Source organism: Spinacia oleracea, chromosome 4 (assembly GCF_020520425.1).
Source record: "Spinacia oleracea cultivar Varoflay chromosome 4, BTI_SOV_V1, whole genome shotgun sequence".
Classification (NCBI taxonomy): domain Eukaryota; kingdom Viridiplantae; phylum Streptophyta; class Magnoliopsida; order Caryophyllales; family Amaranthaceae; genus Spinacia; species Spinacia oleracea.
In genome coordinates, this window is record NC_079490.1 from 161,378,280 (window position 1) to 161,401,910 (window position 23,631).

The window sequence follows — 23,631 nt, forward strand, 5'->3', positions numbered from 1 at the left end:
AAACTTTAAAGCAATTTAAGGAACTGAAAAATACAGAAACAAAAGTTACTCAATTTGAGGAAACTTCTTGACACTAATCAAGAAGAGAAAACCTCAAAACTCTTTTATATTAAAATAATTCCTCAATTACAATAATATAACAACTTGAGTTCCTCTCTAACTCAAGTATCTCACAGTTATCAATTCTGATTACACTCTCTTCTATTTCTCTGTTTCTCGACTTTAACTCAAAGCCTTTACAAGCCTACTCAATCTTCTCTCACTCAGATTACAATTTGTTTTGAAGACTCTAGATAATAATAAAGCTTTTCAGATATTTATGGAACTTAGGAACTCGAATTTTGCTAGGACACAAATCGTTTTTATAAGCTCTTTTGAAAGCGTTTGATAGATAAGAAAGCTTGTAGGATATTTGTGTGTTTTTATCAGAAAACAAACGACCCTTTTTATAGAGATGATCCTTAGGGTTAGTTCCCTTCAAATCTCAACTGCCCACACTCCTACACTACTTGGTCTCCACGACCCATAACTTGTGGATCAAGGGAAGACCACTTCCCTTTAAACTGCTTTAGAGAAAATCGTGGTTTTGGACTGTGTCAGCCGGCCACTAAATGATTTGTGAAAATATTTAGTAAAATAAAATCAGATTCTAAGAGAAGTTTTAGGAGTAGTAAAACTGTTTTGATTTAAAAGATAAAATCAGATTTTATTTAAAGAAATAAAACGATAATTTATTTATGTAATTTTCCTTAAAACTTGCTGCTAAATAATTTGATAAAATCTTAATAAATATTTAATTAAGTATCCTATAGTTCCATAACGTATCTTATAGCTATTATTATTTTACACAAAATCTAAGAGTATTTAACTACCTAGCTTCGTGTTTATCCTTTTACTGGAGCTACAACTCAGCAGCTGCAATGGTTCCTACTCTGGAACAGGTGAGTTCCTCTAAAGGGACAGAGGAACTCATCATATGGAAACTTCACTCTTGTGTGCATTGTTGTTCCTCTGATATGTGTCAGCTTGTTGTTCCTAGCTTTGCGCATTCCACCTCAGGAACATCAGCAGCCATCTCTAGTTCCTCTCAGGAACTTGAACACTTTACTTGTAGACACAACAGAAGCATAATCAGGAAGTTTGCTATTTGTCATCAACCAAAATTAGGGTCAACAATATTCCCCCTTTTTGGTGATGACAACATCCGCAAACTTTTTACCATAAGAAATTAAAACACATAGATTTGGTGAAGTGTAGACTGTAACAAAAATAAACAAATAAAGAAAAAAATTAGTTACCCTTAAAGTGGTTGGAACACGAGGAATCTGAGTCTCAAACCAAGTTTGATCGCCTTAAGAAGTTTGCTCAAGTGATTTTCCCCCTGTTGACATTAACAAAAAGAACAATGCAAATACATATACTCCAAGCACACACTAGTAGAAAAAACCCTTATTGCAGCGGGCTTTTAGACCCCTGTTGCAGCGTACATCGTATGCTGCAACTGGGGGGCCTGCAACAAGTCTGAACTTGTTGCAGCGTACAATGTTCGCTGCAAAAAGTGATTTGTTGCAGCGGGCTTTTAGATGTACGCTGCAACAAGTGCCAAAAAATTGGCAAAATTTTGGACTTGTTGCAGCGTACATATATATGTACGCTGCAAAAGACTCAACTTTTTGCAGCGTACATTTATTTGTACGCTGCAACAAGTCTGAATTACTCAATTTTTTGCAGCGTACATTTATTTGTACGCTGCAACAAGTCTGAATTTTTGCGAAATTTTTTTCCCTTGTTGCAGCGTACAACATATATGTACGCTGCAAAAAAGCACTTTTGGCGGGAAAATTCTAATTTTGTTTAGGGATACCAAACAATAATAGAATAACGCAACCTGTATAACAAATATAAAAACAACAACTGGAGTTTTGTATACTATATATCCCAAAACCAAAGTGCACATATTACATTTAAATATATGTTCCAATTTCAACATAAACATACATTTTAATATAAAATTTATTCTATAACAACTAAACCAACTCGATCAAGCGCGCTAAAGCCAATAATAAATACTTGTTGGTAAAAAACTTAGCCCATTGCTCACGAACTACATCAAATTCCTCGCATAAGGCGCAATCCTCGGAGTGTAGACCTTTACAAAAACAAAAATTTAAATTAAACATTAGATTAAATACAAATTAAATATCACATTTTAACATTCAAGAAACTAATGACAATGTAACTATCTAATGAACTTCCCTAGACATGTCTTACAACAATACACTTAGTTGATAGTTAGAGATTGCTAAGCTCCAGTTACATCCACTTCACAACATCTTGCATGATTACAAAACAGAAGTGCTATGTTCATTTACATTTGCGAAGTTAATCAGCTAGGAAAAGGCTAAGCATAGAAAAACAGCACCACAGAATTAATTTGCAGTTCATCAAACTTGGTCTCAATTAGATAGCGACTCTGAAGTATGAACCAATTGAAATCTTATAACCATTACCTTCAAGCCTTGTCTCCAGATGTTTCCTTTTAGATGTCTTGAGGCTTGTTAGTTTCACTCTAAAACATAAACAGAAATCAAACTAAGGAAACGAAGCTAATGATGAATCGATAGTCCACAGATTGTTAGATTAAGTGTACTCACAAATCTGTCTGAATCTGAGACTCAACATTCTGCAGCTGTGAATGAATTTCTTCGGCAGCAGACACCAGTATTTCTGAGCATTTTTTGTTTGTCACTGACATCATTTTGGTTTTAACCTTTTCTAACTCCAAGCCTAACAACGAAACCACTCTGAAATACCACCAAGAAAAACTAGAATTAAAAAGATAGATATAAATCAGGGTAGAAAAAAGTTCTTTTCAATTTTTTGTTTTTGTTTTTCCAAGACTCCAAGTTTGAGAATGAGAAGAATAACCTGGCCAATCCGTCGGTTCCGTCCTCTGGAATTTCATCCAAGCATTCCGTTAACACATCACCAGAATTGCCCCTTTCTGATAACTCAGAAGAAATTAACATATATAACCAAGTACAAAAGATCAATCCCACTTGAAGCAAAAGACCCTAGCATATAGAAGCACAATGAAAATTACTGAGGTGTACCTTCTGGAGTATACAAAGTAGGACTGATATCAGTAGAGTCAACATCATGACTGCTATGTCGTTTACGTCGGAAGACCACAGGTTTCCGAACAGGCCTACTTCCGTTCTCTGGAGATGAGTGAACAGTTACTTCTGGATACGTTGCCCAAAAAAGTCCATATTTCATGAATAATAAACATAAAACGAAAATTTAAGGCATGCCAAATGTGACCTAAGAAAAAGTCTCGAACTCATACTCCCATTTAAACGCTCACAACTATTAAACTTGATGACGCCTTGAGGAAATCGGGTTCTCCACAAAACCCTTTACAGATGAAGGGCCATGGTATAGACAGATTATTTAGCATTTCCAGACACTAGGCAATCATTCCATTTAGGATTGATGTCAGTCTCATTAGTAACAGATACAAGAAGAATTGCCAGACATAGAGCCTCACAAAAAAGGGGTGGAAAGATTCTCTCAACAATACAAGAGCCTTCACTCCACTCTGTACATTGTGCTTTACCGTCAAATACTGTGCATCAGATGCTTCCTTCTGTGAATGCCTGATTGAAACACCAGCCTCTTTCATGAATCCACAACGAGATTTGGCAACGGACTCAACGACCACCCCAATGGACATCTTCTCAGATTGGCTACATGGTTGATGATTGAATCCAGAACTCGGACAACAACTCATCTTCTTTTGAACAAATTGCTGATTCGAGACCCTAAACCTGAAATTGGAAAAACAGTTAAGCAAAGAAAAAATTACAACAGCGTGTTTAAAGTACAACCATTAGCTAATCAGGCTCGTCCCTGAGCCAGGCACCCTCCCTTGCCCAGGGAGAAAGGATAATATGATTTTCTAGTACAATTATGAAGTGGGTAAAGACTAATTGAACATTGAACAACACTAAACAAATACAACAAAAAACCAACATAATGTATTTAACAATTTGATACATCATATCAGGCAAAATCTATCATCCCCACATGAGACCAAACACGTAATGGATCTTTAAATTCAAATAAAATCAATAGAAAGTTCCAAAAAACGACACAAAACAGATAAGTGAATAAAGTACACGAGGAAAAAGAAGCTTAGTATATTCCTCTACAAGTCCCCAAATACAATTTCATGAAGAATTACCGAATTAGAGTATGAATAATGCAAACTACAATTCAAAAGAGTCCTATTAAAATCGAAATCAGTTTGTCATCCATGGCTCTTAAAATCTGATCACTAATACACCGGTTGAAACTAATTAGCAAGTATACTTTAATACTAAAATCAGAAAATATAAATCAAAACATGTAGAAACCAACACTAATAACCTACTTATACTTCAATGACGTAGTTGTCTAAATCTGAAAATAAGATCAACTAATGACTACAAATCTAACTTCTAAACTATAAATCTGATTAATTGCTTATCATAATTATACAAGTAAAAATCAGAAACCTAGTTTATACTTAGGGTTTGATGTTAAACTAATCTAACATCATAATCAATCAAGGAAACAGAATGATAAATCTCCGCTACCACCACCGGAAAACAGACGACGGCGGAAGTAGCGGCAGAGCAACAGCAGCATAACAATTTAGCCTCCTCAACACCTAGCGGCGGAAGTAGGTGCATAAAAACAAATACAAAAAGTTAGAAAACTATACCTCCTCAATTTCGAAGGCGGCTGAGTTCGAAGGCTGAGGTCGAAGGCCAGATGCTTGGAGAGAAAGAGTCGAGCAAATTTTCACAAAAACCAAAACGAATTGTCACCCAATTTCAACAATTACTTGCAAAAAACCCAAAAAAACCACGAATTAGAGAAAACTTAGAACAAAAAAGGGGGGATTCAGAATAAAGCGTCGAAATGGGAGTTACATGGGGAAGAAACCGCGACGAGAAAACGGGGGAGAATTCACGAAAAGGACCTCAGAATTGGGGGAATATGGCGGAGAAAGAAGGGATTTAGGAGAGAGAAAGAGAGCAGATGAAGAAGAAGAAGAATGAGGAGGTGAGAGAGTACGCAGGGAAAGCTGAGGGAAGAAGAGGGAGTATGAGCGTCCTTAGGTTTGAGATCCGAAATGTTTTTCTTAATTAGCTTTGCAGCGAAATTTTTTTATTGCAGCGGGCTTTTATCTGTACGCTGCAAAATAAATGGGCTATTGCAGGGGGCTTTTACTTTGTACGCTGCAAAAAACTCTCTTGCTGCGGGCAATTAATTTGTACGCTGCAACAACCCTTTATAAAGTTTGACCCGCGTTGACCTACTGGTTGTTGAAGCGTATTATTACATGTACGCTGCAACAAGGGGGTTGCAACAGGGGTTTTTTCTACTAGTGACAGTGCCCCACGGTCAACGTTTGGCAAGTCAAGCTAGCCTCAAAGTATTGTACCTGCTTACACAACATAATAATCCGAGAAGCAACAACCATACAAACCATCAATATTAAGATTATAAACCAAGCAAGTTTGAAAATAGTTAAGCCAAAAAGGGAAGATTCCCATTAGTTATACAAAACCAAAAAAATTGTTTGTTCCATAACAATAAGAGATAAAGGATGGCTTGATTGGTTTAGGCTTGAGGGGGTGACTCCAAGGCTGCTGTTTCTTCCACCACAGTTTCCTCGAAGGATTCAAGATTGTTGATTTTCTGCAGAATCTCAGTCCTAGTGTTGTTGGCTTGATCAGCATAGAGTTGCAGATTGGTTTGGAGTGTTTGAACAGCGTTGACCAAGGCATTCAGTTGAGTCTGCATCTGTTGAACTCGAAGGTTTGATCCTTCCTGTAGTGCCATTAAGCGAGTCATCGTACCCTGGAGTTCCTGAAATTTCTCAGCATTAACAGGAGGTGTTCCAAACCCAGAGGAACTAGAGAAGCCAGCAAAACCACCCAGAGAACCTGGACCCTTAGCAGGAACAGCTGCAGGAACAGGAATGGTGTCAGTTCCCTTAGGTAAAGGAACAGACGCATGTTTCTTAGGAACTGGTGGTTTGATCCTAAGAGCCTTTATCAGTTCCTTTTTCTCCTGTGGAACTGGTGTAGTTCCTGTGTCCTCCTCCTCTTCTTCTTCTTCTTCACTCGTGATATCCATATAGACAGGGGGAGAAGGAACTTTGCGAGGTCTAGTGGCAATTCTCATACTTTTCCTTTGACCCTTTTTAGGTACACTCCTAGCCTTCAATGACACAACTTCGTCCTTAATAGGAACTTCAACCTCTTCCTCCTTTTTACCAGGGAAACATAACACCTTATCCACCACAACTAACTTCAGATTTCTTAGGAATTTTTCTTGGACAATTTGAGCAGGGGTTAGGGGTTGAAAATCATAGGAACTCAAGTCAACTGCGAAGTTATTGAATATGGCAGTGAGTAAGGAACCGTACCCAATTTTGTATTTTTCGGAAATGCAATGGGCTAGGTGTTTGATCATGATGGCCGGAAAATTAATTGGGACATCAAATTCAAGGCAGTAAATTAGGCATGCATCATAGAAACTGACATCATCTCTCTTTTGAGTCCTAGGAACTACCCCCCCTCCAAACAAAGTTGAAAAGCAGTTTATGGAGTGGTGAAAGAAGTTTGTGGTTAGTGATGGATGATTCTTTGAGATTTCCCCCTATGTTTGCCACAATTTGATTACTATCAACTTCATTTATCGTGATAGTGGTTTTCTTTTTCACATAATCCTCAAAACCCTCGTTGGGTACACCAAACAAATTGGATAGATAAGTTGCATCAAAAGAAATTGGAGTTCCATTGACTATACTAGAAACTACCCCATCTTTACACTCAAATTTGTCACAGAATTCATTGACAGCTAAGGGATAGATTGGAAGTCTTGCATGTGTGTCAAAAAGGCTTACCCATTGTTGGTGGTCGAGAATTCCAACGAGCTCTTCCAAATTTTCCGATTTGCACCACACATAGTTGATCGCAAACCCACCAGTTAGATTTTTTGCTAGTTCCTCTAACTTCTCTGCTTCCCCCTGAGTATCGGCTTCCGGTTCCTCGGTTTTGTCAATTTTGGCTCTTTTGGCTCTCGAGGAAGATTGACGATTGGGTGTAGGAGTGGGACTTTGAATTTCCATTGGTTGTTCGGTCCATTCGCCGTAAGTGAGAGCGAGTACAGGGGGTGGTTGAATTTGGAGTGGTGATGGTGATTTGGCCGGTGATTGAGCGGGTGAGGTTTCCATCGGAATCGGTGAGTTAGGGTTCCTTTTTCTTTTGAGTTGTTGGGGTTTGATGAGTTGGTTTGAGGTACTCATGGTTTGTAGGGGTTTTATAGGTGTAGGGAATTTATGAGGCTAAGGGGAGAAACCGAGTGAGAGTTGAAGGAATTGAGAAAGGGGGATGGATGGAAGGTGAAGAGTTTCTCTTATATTAATGATTGTTATGGAACGGAAAAATAGGATGAACCTTGGTTTTTGAAATTTAAAAACGTAACAACCTTTTATTTTCCAAAAATAAATAATAAAAATTGCTTGATAAAATAGGCATAGGTCATCAGTTCCTTTGAGATATCTAAGTATTCTTTTTACCGCAGTTAAGTGAGACTCCTTTGGATTGGATTGGAATCTTGCACATAGTCCTACACTGAAAGAAATGTCAGGTCTACTAGCAGTTAAATATAGTAGTGATCCAATCATACCTCTATACTTCGTTTGATTTACACTTTTCCCATTAGGATCTGTGTCTAATCTGGTAGCTGTTCCCATGGGAGTGTGATTCACTTTAGCAGATTCTAGCTCATATTTCTTTAGGAGTTCCTTCACATATTTTTTTTGGTGGATCATGATTCCTTCCTCTGTTTGTTTGATTTGCAAACCAAGGAAAAAAATGAGTTCCCCCATCATGCTCATTTCAAATTCACTGCTCATTAAGTTTGCAAATTCTTTGCACAGATTTTCATTAGTTGCCCCAAATAATATATCATATACATAAATTTGAACAACTAATAAGTCAGTTCCTTTTGATTTTAGAAACAAAGTTTTATCTATTCTTCCTCTTTTAAAATCATTTTGTAAAAGGAACTTTGAAAGTCTTTCATACCAAGACCTGGGGGCTTGTTTTAGTCCATAGAGTGCTTTGTCTAACTTGTTTATGTGGTTTGAAAATTCGGGATTTTCAAAGCCAGGAGGTTGTTCCACATATACATCTTCTTCTAGGAACCCATTTAAAAAAGCACACTTCACATCCATTTGATAAAGTTTAAAACAAAGGGTTAATCGAATCAAACCAGTTTTTCTTCTCGCCCATGTTTTCTCTCAACGTAGGAGCGTCGTTTTTAGCTGTAGCCATGGCAGGAAAATCGAAAGCTCGAAGAAAACAAAATAAACCGATTGGTCCCGTATCAGATTCTCAAGCTAAGAAAACTAAATCTATAGATGAAATCCTTGGAGTTGCAGCAATGGAGGTGGAAACTGAAGATGAGGCGATTGATTCCACGGAAGAGGAGGGTGAAATTCATTCACCCAAAACTTCACTCTCTGTTTTGAAGACTCGATCGGAGGCTCACAAAACGTTCTCAACCTGGTTGTCAGTGATGAAATCAGGCAAGGAACCTTCTCAAAATCGTCAGGTAACACCCATACCCATTTTTCAAGATCATGATCATGAAGAATCTGCTAGTGATATTGATAGTATTGTTAGCATAGATTTAGAGGATATCCAGGAGGAGGTTGATTACTGGAATTCTGCAATAGTTTGTGTTGTTTTAGGTGCGAACCCACCTCTCTCTGTTATTGAAGGTTTCTTTAGGAGGATTTGGAAGAATCTTGGAGTTGATAAGGTGGTGGAGATTGAACATGGGGTTTTCATTGTTCGATTCTTTACTATGGAGAATAGGGACAAAGTAATTAATGACATTCGACCCACCTTTGATAAGAAACCTGTGATCTGCAAACCTTGGCATAAGGACATTGATGATTTCAAAGATGAGGTGAACGTAGTACCAATCTGGGTTCAACTGAAGCATCTTGGCCTAAAATTCTGGGGGTCTAAATGTTTGAGTAAAATTGTGAGTTCCATAGGCAAATTTATTCAAGCAGATAAACCCACAATTCAAAGGGAGAAATTGTACTTTGCACGAGTTCAAGTTGAGGTCACTCTCACTCAGGAACTCCCTGAATGCATCAAATTCCATGATGAACATGGCAGATTAAAGACAATCAGTATTGGTTATGAATGGAAACCCACAGTGTGTGATCACTGTAAGTTGCTAGGCCATGTCAGTGATGACTGCAAGAAGAAAAAAGGGAAGAAAAAGTGGGTTCCAAAGAAAAGCAATGGCACAAATGTTGAGGTGGTGAACACTTCAATAGATAGCTTTGTTCAACCTAAGAACACAGTGCAATACAGAAAGGAGAAAACACCTCCTGTGGTGGTGAAAAACTCTTTCCAGGTGTTGGTGGAGCAGAATTCAAGTGATACAGGGGAGAAAATGGTTGATGGTGGAGTAGGTGAGGACAATAGATCAATGGATGGAGGTGGAAGACCTCCTGATATTGATGGATAGAATGCTTTTCTGGAATGTCAGGGGGGTGAACAGGTGTGCTAAGCAGCAGGATGTCAAAAGATTTCTGAATGCTAATCAATGCAGCTTGGTTTGCCTTCTTGAAACAAAGGTCAAGGCAAAAAATATGGGTGCCTTGTATCTGAAACTGTTCAGTGGTTGGTGTTTTACTTCAAATAGTATGTGTCATAATGGTGGGAGAATTGTGCTTGCTTGGAAACCTGGTGAGTTTCAGGTAAACCCTATTTTCTGCTCTAGTCAACTGATTCATTGTGAAATTAGTCTTAAGAATGGTACTAAATTCTGGAGCTCCTTTATATATGCTCATAACACTCAAAAAGAAAGACTGGTACTATGGAATGACTTGTGTGATCTTGCTGCAAGGATTAATGGTCCTTGGATTCTCATGGGTGATTTCAACTGTGTTCTGAATACTGATGAAAGGGTGAGTAGCCATGTGAGATTGAATGAAATACAGGATTTTCAGAATTGTGTCAATACTTGTGGTTTAGAAGATGCTAAGTCCAGTGGTAATTTCTACACCTGGAAAAATAAACAGCAGGGTGATTGTAGGGTTTTCTCTAAGTTAGATAGGGTTTTGATTAACCATTTATGGAGCTGTCAGTACCCTAATACTGAGGTGTGCTTCAAAAATGAAGGGTATTTTGATCATTGTCCAGGTGTGGTGGCTGTTTTTCCCCACCTAGCAGTGGGCAAGAAACCTTTCAAGTTCTTTTCAATGTGGCAACAAGCCCCTCAATACATGGAGATTGTGAGTTCTGCTTGGGGTTGTGCATACCAGGGGACTAAAATGTTCCAACTGGTTCAGAAGCTTAAAAATGTGAAGAATGCTCTGACAAAGTTAAACAAAGATGGCTTTGGTGAAATTGAGGTAAGGGAGTTGGCTGCTTCTAAACATCTCAATGATCTGCAAGCTGCTTTGCACCTTAACCCTTCAAGTGAGGATCTGGCCTCAATGGAGAAAACTACTCACCATGATTACTTGGTAACTCATGCAGCCTATCTTAACTTCCTTTCTCACAAGGCTAAGTTAGAATGGGTCAAAGGTGGTGATGACAACACTGCTATGCTTCACAGGGCTATCAGACACAGACAGGTTCATAATTTTATCTTTTCTATCAAGGATATGCATGGTAAATGGATAGATGAGCCTGCTAAGGTTCCTGGTGCCTTTCTTGAGTATTATAAATGTTTGTTGGGGTCCAAAAATCCCATTAGAACTACAGTTAAACAGACTGTGGTCAATAAGGGCCCTCTGGTTGATGATGCTATGAGGTGTATGCTTCTTAGCTCTTATTCAAGAACTGAAGTGAAGAAGGCCATGTGGGATATTGATGCAAACAAAGCCCCTGGCCCTGATGGGTTTGGGAGTTCATTCTTTAAAGGAGCTTGGGAGATAATTGGTAATGATGTTAGTGATGCTGTGTTAGACTTTCTGAATACAGGAAAACTCTTGAAGGAGATTAATGCTACTAGCATTACTCTTATCCCAAAAGGAAAAACCCCATGAGTGTTCAAGAATTTAGGCCAATTTCATGCTGTAATGTGGTGTATAAGTGCATATCCAAAGTTCTTTGCAACAGAATTAGACAGGTGCTTCCTGATCTGATTTCTCAAAATCAAGGAGCTTTTGTTCATAGCAGATTCATTGCTCACAACATTATGGTTTGTCAGGACCTAGCTCAAGGATATGAAAGGAAAAAATGGTGGTAAAGGTTGCCTCATTCAACTGGATCTCCAAAAAGCATATGATACAGTTGAGTGGGATTTTATTGAAGAGATGTTGGTGAGTCTTCAGTTCCCCACTCAGTTTATTCATTTGATCATGCAATGTGTCATATCCCCTAAATTCTCTTTGTCTATCAATGGCACTCTCCATGGCTTTTTTGAGGGGAAAAGGGGCCTTAGACAAGGTGATCCCTTATCACCTTTGCTCTTTGTGTTGTGCATTGAGTATCTGTCCAGAACACTTAAGATGGTGGCAGAAAAACCAGACTTCAGCTTCCACCCAAAATGCAAAGTTTCTAAACTGAACCACCTATGCTTTGCTGATGATATAATTTTATGCTGCAAAGGTGAATTCAAGTCTGTTCATCTCATGATGCAAGGATTCCAGCTCTTTTCTAACACTACTGGTTTAAAAGCTAGTCCCCCTAAAACATCTGTTTACTGTTCTGGCATGTCTGAGGTTAACATTCAGAGAATCATATACATGACTGGTTTTGCCAGAGGAAGCTTTCCTTTCAGATACTTGGGAATTCCCATCTGTTCAAAGAAAATATCAGTAGCTGAATTTGACAAAATTGTTGAGAATATGTGTGCTAGGGTGAAAACTTGGAGTTCAAGAAACTTTCTTTTGCTGGAAGGCTTACACTTGTAAATTCTGTGCTGATGACTCTGCAATCATACTGGTCCCAAATCATGATCTTGCCTAAAGGGATCTACAAGAAAGTGAATGCCATTTGAAGAAACTATCTATGGCATGGTTCAGCTGATTCTAATAGCCCAGGGAAAGTGGCATGGATGAATGTTTGCAAACCTAAAAAAGAAGGGGGTTTAGGTCTTCTAAATCTCAAATTATGGAATGTGGCAGCCATGGGGAAGCATGTTTGGATGATTACCACCAAGAAAGACAATGTTTGGGTTAGGTGGGTGCATTCAGTGTATATCAGAGATAAAAATTGGTGGGATTACTCACCAAAAGTGTCTGATAGCTGGTACTGGAAAGCAATATGTCAGGTAAAGGATTTGATGAAAAGCTACATTTCATCACAACAGTTGGTGGCAATGCCTAAGTATTCAATAAAGCAGGCCTATAGTAGTATGTCAACTGGTTCTGAGAATTTGAAGTGGTGTTATGCAGTCTGGGGGAGATTGAACATACCTAAACACAGATTCATTACATGGTTAGCCATGCTGGAGAGGCTGAACACCAAGGAGAAATTGATGAAGATTGGTGTTACCCCTGATAATTGGTGCCTGATATGTGGCACTGATGTTGAAAGCCACTCACATCTGTTTTTCAGATGTGAATACAGCAAGCAATGCTGGTCTGACATTGCTGTTTGGTTAGGTATTCATGCCAGTCACTATGATCTTGTTTCTCTGATTCAGTGGACTCATAGGAAGAAGCTTTCCAGATTCAAGAAATGTGTCATATATTGCAGCATACTTAGCACTGTCTATCATGTATGGTGTGAGAGGAACAATGCTCTTTGGAATGGTCAGATTAGAGTTCCTAGTACAGTGTGTAAGCATATCAAATTCTGTGTACATAATAGAATTAGCAACATTCTCCCTAGGAATGTCAACCCTGGTGATCACAGTTGGTTTTCCAACTTGTGTGAGGGGTAGTGTGGGTGGCTTCTGGTCACTTTGTGTTTGGATCAGTGGGAGTATGTTCCCTTGATCTTTGGTTTCTCTGATTGTTAATATATATACTTGCTCTTGCCTAGCAAAAAAAAAAAGATAAAGTTTAAAACCCATAAATGCAGCAAAGGCAATTAAAATTCTAATTGCTTCTAGTCTAGCAACAGAAGCAAAAGTTTCTTCGAAGTCAATACCTTCTTGTTGATTATAACCTTTAACAACCAACCTTGCATTGTTCCTTATGATTGTTGCATGTTCATCTTTCTTGTTCCGGAACACCCATTTCAGTCCTATCACTTTTTGGTGTTTTGGTTTGGGTTCCATGTGCCATACATTGTTCCTTTTGAATTCATTCAGCTCTTCTTGCATGGCAATTATCCAGTCAGCATCTTCCAAGGCCTCATTGTGGTTCGTTGGTTCAATCATGGAGAGGAACGCATGAGTTGCACAGAAGTTCCTCAGTTGAGACCTCGTCTGAGTTCCTTTTCTAATATCACTCATAATGAGTTCTATTGGATGGGAACTCTGGTGCTTCCAAGGTTTGGGTTGGAACTGTGCAACTGGTGTTGTAGCAGCTCCCTCTATTCCTTCTGTGACCTCAGTTCCTTGTTGTATGCCATGGAGTTCCTCAGGTTCAGATGTTATTTCTGGTTCTTCTGGGACTGGATCTTCTGGTTGTTCCTCTTGAATTGGAACTTGTTGGTTCTGCTGGATTGTTCCTTTAGCTGTTGTCTGGTTGGGTGGATCTCTTCATCATTATCTGAAACACGAGACAAACCAATTTCGAAACTTTCTTGTTCCTGTGCTGCATCAAATTTGTTAGACTCGTCAAAAATTATGTGTACACTTTCCTCTACACAAATTGACCTTTTGTTATATACTCTGTAGGCTTTGCTATTTAAGGCATATCCTAGGAACACTGCCTCATCGCTTCTTTCATCAAACTTCCCTAAGTTTCTTTTGCCGTTATTGTGAACAAAGCATTTACAACCAAAAGCTCTAAAGTAGGATATGTTCGGTTTGATACCTTTTAGTAGTTCATAGGGAGTTTTGTTTAAGATTGCTCGGAACATAACTCTATTGACAATATAGCAAGCTGTGTTGACTGCCTCAGCCCAGAAGTTCCTGGGTAAGGAACTTGCGATTAACATGATTCTAGCCATGTCTTCCAAGGTTCTTTTTTTCCTCTCTACAACTCCATTTTGTTGTGGAGTCCTAGGTGCTGAGAAATTGTGATCCATACCTTGTTCCTTGCTGTACTCGTCGAATTTGTAGTTCTCAAATTATGTTCCATCATCAGATCTGATGTGAATCAACTGATGACCTGTGGTTTTCTGGATTTTCTTTGAAAATGAAACAAACTCATCAAAGGTTTCATCTTTGCTTGTTAGAAATATGACCCAAGTAAACCTAGAATAATCATCAACAATAACTAAAACATAGTTTTTCCTACTTCTGCTTTGAATTCTCATTGGACCACACAAATCCATATGGATGAGTTCCAATGGTTTTGATGTGCTTACTAATTTCTTTGGCTTAAAGGAACTTCGGACATGCTTGCCTTTTGCACATGCATCACAAACTTTATCATTTAGAAACTTGATTGAGGGGAGTCCTCGAACCAGTTCCTTTGATCTTAGTTTGTCGAGCAATGAGAAACTAGCATGTCCAAACCTCCTGTTCCATAGGAGAGTGTCTTCTTCAATGGAACTGAGGCAGGTTAAGTTGTTCCTTGGAACCGTATTGAGATCCACAGAATATGTGTTCCCTTTACGAGTTCCTTCCAAAATAATCTTCCCAGTGTTATTGCTGATAATTTGACAGTTTTCAGAAGTAAAACTTACAGAGTTCCCTTTGTCGCAAAATTGAGAAATACTTAGTAGACTGTGCATTAAACCCTCGACTAAAAATACATTTTCAATGGCATGAGAACTTGACCTTCCAACTTTTCCAATTCCAACAATTTCTCCTTTCATGTTGTCTCCAAAGGTCACAGTTCCCCCATTGTAGGCTTCTAATGAGAGGAATTTAGATTTGTCTCCTGTCATGTGTTTGGAACACCCGCTGTCGAGGTACCATGAGCTGTTCCTCTTCACTAGAACCTATAAAGAAATTAAAGGTTAGTTACAGGAACTCGGGTTTCCTCGAGTTCCTTTTCAACTACAATTTCTGACTTCTTTACCCATTTTTGCTTCACATAATTTATATTTCTTTGATCTAGTTCCTTCATCTTGGAACATTCAGTACTTATATGACTTTCACTTCCACATGAGAAACAGACTTTCACACTTGGGAGTTCCACATACTTTTTCTTATGATTAGTTTTATGGTAAAAACCTAGACCTTCAGTTCTCTTAGATTGAGCATTTTCAATCCACTTTGGTGGAACTTTAGGTGGTTGTTTCTGTGCCCTGGCTATGGCTAGTTCCCTTTATAGTTTTTCTTTCTGTTCCTTTGTGGTGATCAGATCTTTTTTTAATCTTTCTAGGTCGACATTGAAGACTCCCATGTTAATCTCTAAGGATTTTGTTGGGGCTAAACTTAGATTAAACATTTTATATTGGCTGAGTTCCACTTGTAAAAGAATATTTTCATTTCTGATTTTCTCGAATGACTCATTAATGGTGGTATTCCTATCTAGCAATTCGAAGAACCTACCTTGAACATCAGATCTAACATTGTTAAGATAATTCATGTGGTCTTTACTGAGTGCCAATGCTTTATCACTCTGTGCTTTTAGCATACTTAGTTTCTTGTAGTCATCTAGAGTTTCTAGCAACAATTCAATAAGTTTTGACTTTGAGAGACACTGAAGCGTGGAGGAACTTACTTCATCTGATGGAACTTGTTCAGTTCCATCTGTTCTTGCCATGAGGCAGAGATAGTTTCTTCATTTGGTTGTTCCTCATCATCTTCTGAATCAGTTGCTTCGCCCCATGCAGCTATCATAGCCTTTTTAAAGTTAGGCTTGCTGAAGGTGGACTTATTGTAGCGTTCCTTGACCTGTTCCTTTCCTTTTCCTTTGCCTTTGTCGTTTTCCCACTGAGGGCACTCACGAATTTGATGATCAGTTTCTCCACATTTGAAGGAACCTTGCTCAGTTTTGGAACTGACAATTTTCCTTGCAAAGTTCCTTCCTTTCTGGTTGCTTAATTTGAAGTTCCTGTAGAGCTTTCTCATCCTTCTGACCCGCATAGCAGCCTCTTCTTCATCTGGTTCAAACTCATCGAGTTCCTCAGCTTTTAGAGCAAGTTCTCGGTTTCTGGAGCTCTTAGGAACAACAGCTCCAAGGTGCAGTTCATGTGTCATCAAGGAACCAACAAGTTGTTCAATGTTGAATTTTGTAAAATCCTTGGTCTCAAACAGTGTTGTGACCTTTGTTCTCCAACGATCATCTTGTGGCATACTCCTTAGTATTTTTCTTACCTGTTCATCTGTGGGAATGATTCTACCAAGAGAAACTAATTCATTTGTTATGTTAGTAAATCGAGTAAACATCTCTTGAATTGTTTCTTTTGGAAGCATTTCAAATCTCTCATATTTAGACATTAACAGATCAATTTTGGAACGTTTAGCTTCATTAGTTCCTTCGTGGGTTACTTGTAGTAATTCCCAAATCTGTTTTGCGTTCTTGCACCCCATGACCCTATTGTGTTCATGGGGTCCAAGTCCACAATGCAAGATTTTAACTGCCATAGCATTCATCTCATATTTATCAAAGTCTTCTTTAGAGAATTCAGACATTGATTTAGGAACTACCTCGTTTTCTGCATTGATCTTTGTTACCTCAAAGTCTCCAACTTCAATCACACGCCAAACTTGGTAATTTTCTGCTTTGATGAATATCTCCATTCTGTTCTTCCAGTATGAGTAGAACTTGCCATTGAACATAGGTGGCCTTTGCGTGGAGTAGCCTTCGATCTTCCAGTTTCTCTTGTGAATTTATACTATCATGAACTAGACTCAAACAGGGTTTCCTGTGTTTTTAGTGAGTACTGGCTCTGATACTAATTGATAGTCTGATTGGAACACGCACAAGAGGGGGGGGGGGTGAATTGTATTTGGAACTTGAGTGAGTTTCTTTAAACTTTAAAGCAATTTAAGGAACTGAAAAATACAGAAACAAAAGTTACTCAATTTGAGGAAACTTCTTGACACTAATCAAGAAGAGAAAACCTCAAAACTCTTTTATATTAAAATAATTCCTCAATTACAATAATATAACAACTTGAGTTCCTCTCTAACTCAAGTATCTCACAGTAATCAACTCTGATTACACTCTCTTTTGTTTCTCTCTTTCTCGACTTTAACTCAAAGCCTACTCAATCTTCTCTCACTCAGATTACAATTTGTTTTGAAGACTCTAGATAATAATAAAGCTTTTCAGATATTTATGGAACTTAGGAACTCGAATTTTGCTAGGACACAAATCGTTTTTATAAACTCTTTTGAAAGCGTTTGATAGATAAGAAAGCTTGTAGGATATTTGTGTGTTTTTATCAGAAAACAAACGACCCTTTTTATAGAGATGATCCTTAGGGTTAGTTCCCTTCAAATCTCAACTGCCCACACTCCTACACTACTTGGTCTCCACGATCCATAACTTGTGGATCAAGGGAAGACCACTTCCCTTTAAATTGCTTTAGAGAAAATCGTGGTTTTGGACTTTGTCAGCCACTAAAAGATTTGTGAAAATATTTAGTAAAACAAAATCAGATTCTAAGAGAAGTTTTAGGAGTAGTAAAACTGTTTTGATTTAAAAGATAAATCAGATTTTATTTAAAGAAATAAAACGATAATTTATTTATGTAATTTTCCTTAAAACTTGTTGCTAAATAATTTGATAAAATCTTAATAAATATTTAATTAAGTATCCTATAGTTCCATAACGTATCTTATAGCTATTATTATTTTACACAAAATCTAAGAGTATTTAACTACCTAGCTTCGTGTTTATCCTTTTACTGGAGCTACAACTCAGCAGCTGCAATGGTTCCTACTCTGGAACAGGTGAGTTCCTCTAAAGGGACAGAGGAACTCATCATATGGAAACTTCACTCTTGTGTGCATTGTTGTTCCTCTGATATGTGTCAGCTTGTTGTTCCTAGCTTTGCACATTCCACCTCAGGAACATCATCAGCCATCTCTAGTTCCTCTCAGGAACTTGAACACTTTACTTGTAGACACAACAGAAACATAATCTGAAAATTTGCTATTTGTCATCAACCAAAATTAGGGTCAACAGTATGAAATCAGACGAAAGAGAGATTGGCCAATTAGTAGAAGGAAGAGAGGTGCTTAATTACTTAAAAGTAGATGGTAAGAAAACGGAAGACAAAAAAAAGTCAATGGGTGTTCTTATTTATCATTAATTAAGTTTAGACCAACATGGTTATTACTCTTATACCACGTATATTTTTAAAACAGCGTGATGTTGATTAGCACGAATATTTGGTACAAGAGAAGAGAACAAAGTAAAATAATGATGACCCCAATAACATTGAAACTTAGACATTATATATATAATTAAGTAGTGGGCATTTTAATTAACCAAAACTCAGAACTCTTTCAAAGTCCATCTCAAAACATGGCTTCCATAGAAATGGATGAAGAGCTTCGAAATGCAGCAGTAAGTGGAGATGTGGAATTCCTTAGAAATTGTATTACCTCCAATAAACCCATCCAATACTACTCGTCGTTCTTCCCAAAAAGTAAGAGCGACGACGAAGACCGTCTTTATGGAAACATCTTTCATATGGCGGTAGACAATAACAATGAAGAGTTCATTAGACAAGCTATTAAGATATTGTTATCCCACTTTTTGGAATAACGACATAACTGCTTTGACGTTTGATCATGTCGTGTCACCCAGGTATTGTCCTGTCGCAGGTAACATCGCGCCAAGCAGACGCGTCAAGTGAAACGACGGGCGACGAGGCTCAGGCGACACAGGACCAGCGACGAAGCACTAGCGACAAGGAAGTAACGACGATCGACAGGCCAACAAGCGGAGATAGGTCAAAAACCAAGCCCAAAGCCCAAGATAGATTGCGCCGTTATGTGAGCGGAAGGAGTCCAAGGATTTATCAAAGAATACGGAATTTGTTGGAGACTAGAGAAGATAAGGGGCAACGGCCTATAGGAAATCCCGACCTTCTAGGGATTCTCCTAACCAACGAAGCCGTTGTGTTCTGCGTATAAAAGCATGGCGACAGCGCATCAGAAGACACAAGTTAACAGAAGCTCTCAATACTCAAGCATCATTTACATTCATATTCTAGAGGAATTCCTTGTATTAGCTATTTCAATTAAGCATAAACGATCATAGAAACTACAAAAGATACTTAGTGGATTGATAGCCTCATAGCTATCCGCGGTTTTTTACCTTATTCCTGGGTTTTCCGCATCAACACTTCTCTGTGTCGTGTCTCTTTTATTTGCTTTATTCGTTCATTACTTAGTTAGTGTCGACCCTGTTAGGTTATGATTCATATGACAAAACATAAATCATGCGGAAAAACCATAAAGCCAGGAAAGCATATTATTTACACATAATCATTTAGCATAGTTTAGATGCATACACTTTGTTGCGTGCCCTCCCTAGCTGCGCCCGAACCGAACAAGAACAAGTCTTTAGGACTCCAAGTGTCGTCCCTCCGTAGATAGTCCACAGTACGTCCGAATCCGCCTCAAGATTGACCAACTAGAATCGCCCTTAAGGTACTAGGATTTTCGGCTAGGTTAGTGCAAGTGTATGGCTGAATTCTTCTTTCAAAACTTACCTTTAGAATACTTCAATCGTCTCTGTAAATAATGACCCTATGCACTTATTTATAGAGGTATGGAAAAGGAACTGGAATCCTATTAGGATACTAATTAATTAAACTAGAATCCTAGTAGGACTCTGACTTAATTAATTTATCCTTTTAGGATTTAGGAATTTAATCATATATCAAATCCTAATAGCTTTAGGATTCGTGTACGAACACAAACACACACACACGCACGGCAGCCCACGATGGGCGCCTATGCGCGCGCGGCCTTTGAGCTCGCAGCCACGCCACGAGGCCCACACGCAGCCGTGGCCTTGGCGCGCGTTGGGCCTGCCTTGCGGTGGGCCTGGGCGCTGCCTTGGCTTGGGGCGTTTGTGGCGCGGTGGCTTGCTGGGCGATGGCCCGGCTTCGTGGGCCTTCGTCTGGCAGGCCTCGTCCGATGCTTATTCGTACGATGCGCTTCCGATTAAATTCCCGGTTCCGGAATTCATTTCCGATACGAACAATATTTAATATTTTCGATTCCGGAATTAATTTTCGTTTCGAACAAATATTTAATATTTCCGTTTCCGAAATTATTTTCCGACTCCGATAATTATTCCGATTCTGACAATATTTCCGTTTCCGGCAATATTTCCGATTCCCGCAATATTTCCATTTCCATTAATATTTTCCGATACGTACCATGTTTCCGTTTCCGGCAACATCTACGACTTGGATAATATTTATATTTCCGATACGATCCATATTTCCGTTTCCGGCAATATCATCGTTTCCGGAGTATTCATTTCTTGCTTGTGACGATCTCAGCTCCCACTGAAAACAAGATCCGTCGATTACGAATATCCATAGATGGAGTATTTAATGCCATTAAATACTTGATCCGTTTACGTACTATTTGTGTGACCCTACGGGTTCAGTCAAGAGTAAGCTGTGGATTAATATCATTAATTCCACTTGAACTGAAGCGGCCTATAGCTAGGCATTCAGCTCACTTGATCTTACTGAATTATTAACTTGTTAATTAATACTGAACCGCATTTATTAGACTTAACATTGAATGCATACTTGGACCAAGGGCATTATTTCCTTCAGTCTCCCACTTGTCCTTAGGGACAAGTGTGCATTTCCTAATTCCTTCGTCGCTCGATGCTTGCTCTTGAACATAAGGTAAGAGTTGTCATCCTTATTATGTCCAGAGGTGTTTATCGGTTTCAGAGTTCAACTGATCAAATAAACAGATAATCATAGCCTATGATTCATCCGAGCACGGCCATGCATTTTACAGTTTCTAGCTCTCCGAGTGGCCTTGTACAACTTTTAAGCATCTCATCCCGACTTATGGGAGGACAATCCCAATCTTGTGATCTTGAGATTAGACTTCGTTTGATAGGTGATTACCTGAGCGTTGCCTTTATAGCCTCCTTTTACGGTGCGACGGTTGGTCAACGTCAAAGCAACCAGTTCTCAAACAAGTAATCTCAAATCACTCAGGTATTGAGGATTTAGTGTCTAATAATTTTAATGAAATTTACTTATGACAGATTTTCATCTCTTACAGTAAAGTTTCATAGGTCTGTCCAATACTAGTCTTCCCAAAGTAAGTATCTATGCAAATGATTATGACATTGCCATGTCCACATAGTTCAAGAAACAGAACTACTAGTCATCTTGCATTCCAGTCGTCTAACGATTTCTATGCGTCCAATTTTATAGAAAACTCCGACCAGGGACCATTTTCAACCTTTGACATTCAAGTTCACTTGATAGACATTTCTTAGTCACAGGACTGGTCCTGACAGTCTATCTTGAATATATCGTCAAATTGAAGGGACTCATCATTTAATAAACCACAAATTAAATGGAAAAATGAATTATATTCATTTATTGTGAATGATTAACCAATAATGTTTTACAAAGAATTAAACTCTAAAACTTTAAAACATTAAATAAGGACATCAAAGCCATTCTCCAATATGCTTGATTCCCATAGCTGCAGTGTGCGAGTTATGCTTCGCCTGCAGCAGAGGTTTAATCAATGGATCTGATATGTTGTCATCAGTTCCAATCTTGCTTATCTCGACTTCTTTTCTTTCAACGAACTCTCATAGAAGGTCAAATCTACGAAGTACATGCTTGACTCTTTGGTGGTGTCTAGGCTCCTTTGCCTGTGCAATAGCTCCGTTATTGTCACAATACAGGGCTATTGGTCCTTTAATGGAGGGGACTACACCAAGTTCACCTATGAACTTCCTTAGCCATATAGCTTCCTTTGCTGCTTCATGCGCAGCAATGTACTCCGCTTCAGTTGTAGAATCCGCAATGGTGCTTTGCTTAGCACTTTTCCAGCTTACTGCTCCTCCGTTGAGGCAGAAGACAAACCCAGACTGTGATCTGAAATCATCTTTGTCGGTTTGGAAACTTGCGTCCGTATAGCCTTTAACTATTAATTCATCATCTCCACCATAGACCAGGAAGTCATCTTTGTGCCTTTTCAGGTACTTCAGAATATTTTTGGCAGCAGTCCAATGTGCCTCTCCTGGGTCTGACTGGTATCTGCTCGTAGCACTGAGTGCGTACGCAACATCCGGGCGTGTACATATCGTAGCATACATTATTGAACCAATCAATGATGCATACGGAATCCCATTCATTCATCTACGCTCATCAAGTGTTTTTGGGCACTAAGTCTTGCTTAGAGTTATTCCATGAGACATGGGTAGGTAGCCTCGCTTGGAGTCTGCCATCTTGAACCTATCAAGCACCTTATTGATATAAGTGCTTTGACTAAGTCCAATCATCTTTTTAGATCTATCTCTGTAAATCTTGATGCCCAATATGTGTTAGGTTATGATACATATGACAATACATAAATCATGCGGAAAAACCATAAAGCCAGGAAAGCATATTATTTACACATAATCATTTAGCACAGTATAGATGCATACACTTTGTAGCGTGCCTTCCCTAGCTGCGCCCGAACCGAACAAGAACAAGTCTTTAGGACTCCAAGTGTCGTCCCTCCGTAGATAGTCCACATTACGTCCGGATCCGCCTCAAGATTGACTAACTAGAATCGCCCTTAAGGTGCTTAGGAATTTTCGGCTATTAGTGCAAGAGTGTGGCTGAATTTTCTTTCAAAACACTTACCCTTTGAATATTTCAATCGTGCGTATAAATTATGACCCTAGGCCCTTATTTATAGAGGTTTGGAAAGGGAATTGGAATCCTAGTAGGATACGATTTAATTAAACTTAGAATCTTACAAGGACTCTAATTAATTAAATAATCCTAATAGGAATAGGAATTTAATCATACATCAAATCCTAATAGTTTTAGGAATTATGCATGGACACAAACACACACACGAGCATGACCCGCAAGCATGCAGGCCATGCCTGCGCACAGCCCACACTCCCACGAAGCCCACGCGAGCTACCGCAGCCCACGAGGCTGCCATGGCCTTAGCTGTGCGCTGGGCCTGCCTTGCGGTAGGCCTGCCGCAGCCTTGGGCTGTGTTGTGGCGCGCCATTGCTTGCTGGGCGATGGCTGGCTTCGTGCTAGGCCTTCGTCCGGCAGGCCTCGTCCGATCCTTATTCGTACGATACGCTTCCGATAAAATTCCCGGTTTCGGAATTCATTTCCGATACGAACAATATTTAATATTTCCGATTCCGGAATTAATTTCCGTTTCGAACAAATATTTAATATTTCCGTTTTCGAAATTATTTTCCGATTCCGATAATATTTCCGATTCTGACAATATTTCCGTTTCCGGCAATATTTCCGATTCCGGCAATATTTCCATTTCCGATAATATTTTCCGATACCTACCATGTTTCCGTTTCCGGCAACA

The 23,631-nt window shown here is 38.9% G+C and overlaps 3 protein-coding genes across 3 annotated transcripts; 2 read left to right on the forward strand and 1 right to left on the reverse strand.

The window, feature by feature from the left end:
- Window positions 1–2,460: 2,460 nt before the first annotated feature.
- LOC110799869 (uncharacterized) lies at window positions 2,461–3,558 on the reverse strand. The gene is made up of 4 exons (XM_022005134.2): window positions 3,114–3,558; window positions 2,929–3,004; window positions 2,655–2,804; window positions 2,461–2,569 (listed from the first exon to the last, which is right to left on the reverse strand). Exons 1-4 carry the CDS (start codon window positions 3,277–3,279, stop codon window positions 2,461–2,463), a joined length of 501 nt encoding a protein of 166 aa, XP_021860826.1. The 5' UTR covers window positions 3,280–3,558.
- A 6,058-nt stretch (window positions 3,559–9,616) lies between these two features.
- On the forward strand, window positions 9,617–11,143 carry LOC110799870 (uncharacterized). Its single transcript, XM_056842535.1, has one exon. It carries the CDS (start codon window positions 9,617–9,619, stop codon window positions 11,141–11,143), a length of 1,527 nt encoding a protein of 508 aa, XP_056698513.1.
- Window positions 11,144–12,156: 1,013 nt separating this feature from the next.
- LOC110799871 (uncharacterized) lies at window positions 12,157–12,987 on the forward strand. Its single transcript, XM_022005137.2, has one exon. It carries the CDS (start codon window positions 12,157–12,159, stop codon window positions 12,985–12,987), a length of 831 nt encoding a protein of 276 aa, XP_021860829.2.
- Window positions 12,988–23,631: the final 10,644 nt, after the last annotated feature.

Bases quoted from the DNA above. Each gene is read 5' to 3' on its own strand.
- LOC110799869 (XM_022005134.2), bottom strand. From the start codon at position 3,279: ATGAAATATGGACTTTTTTGGGCAACGTATCCAGAAGTAACTGTTCAC. The intron at 2,805-2,928 runs GTTATTCTTCTC...GTGGTATTTCAG, and splicing joins GGAACCGACGGATTGGCCAG to AGTGGTTTCGTTGTTAGGCT. The intron at 2,570-2,654 runs GTGAGTACACTT...TTTATGTTTTAG, and splicing joins TCTCAGATTCAGACAGATTT to AGTGAAACTAACAAGCCTCA.
- LOC110799870 (XM_056842535.1), top strand. From the start codon at position 9,617: ATGCTTTTCTGGAATGTCAGGGGGGTGAACAGGTGTGCTAAGCAGCAG.
- LOC110799871 (XM_022005137.2), top strand. From the start codon at position 12,157: ATGAATGTTTGCAAACCTAAAAAAGAAGGGGGTTTAGGTCTTCTAAAT.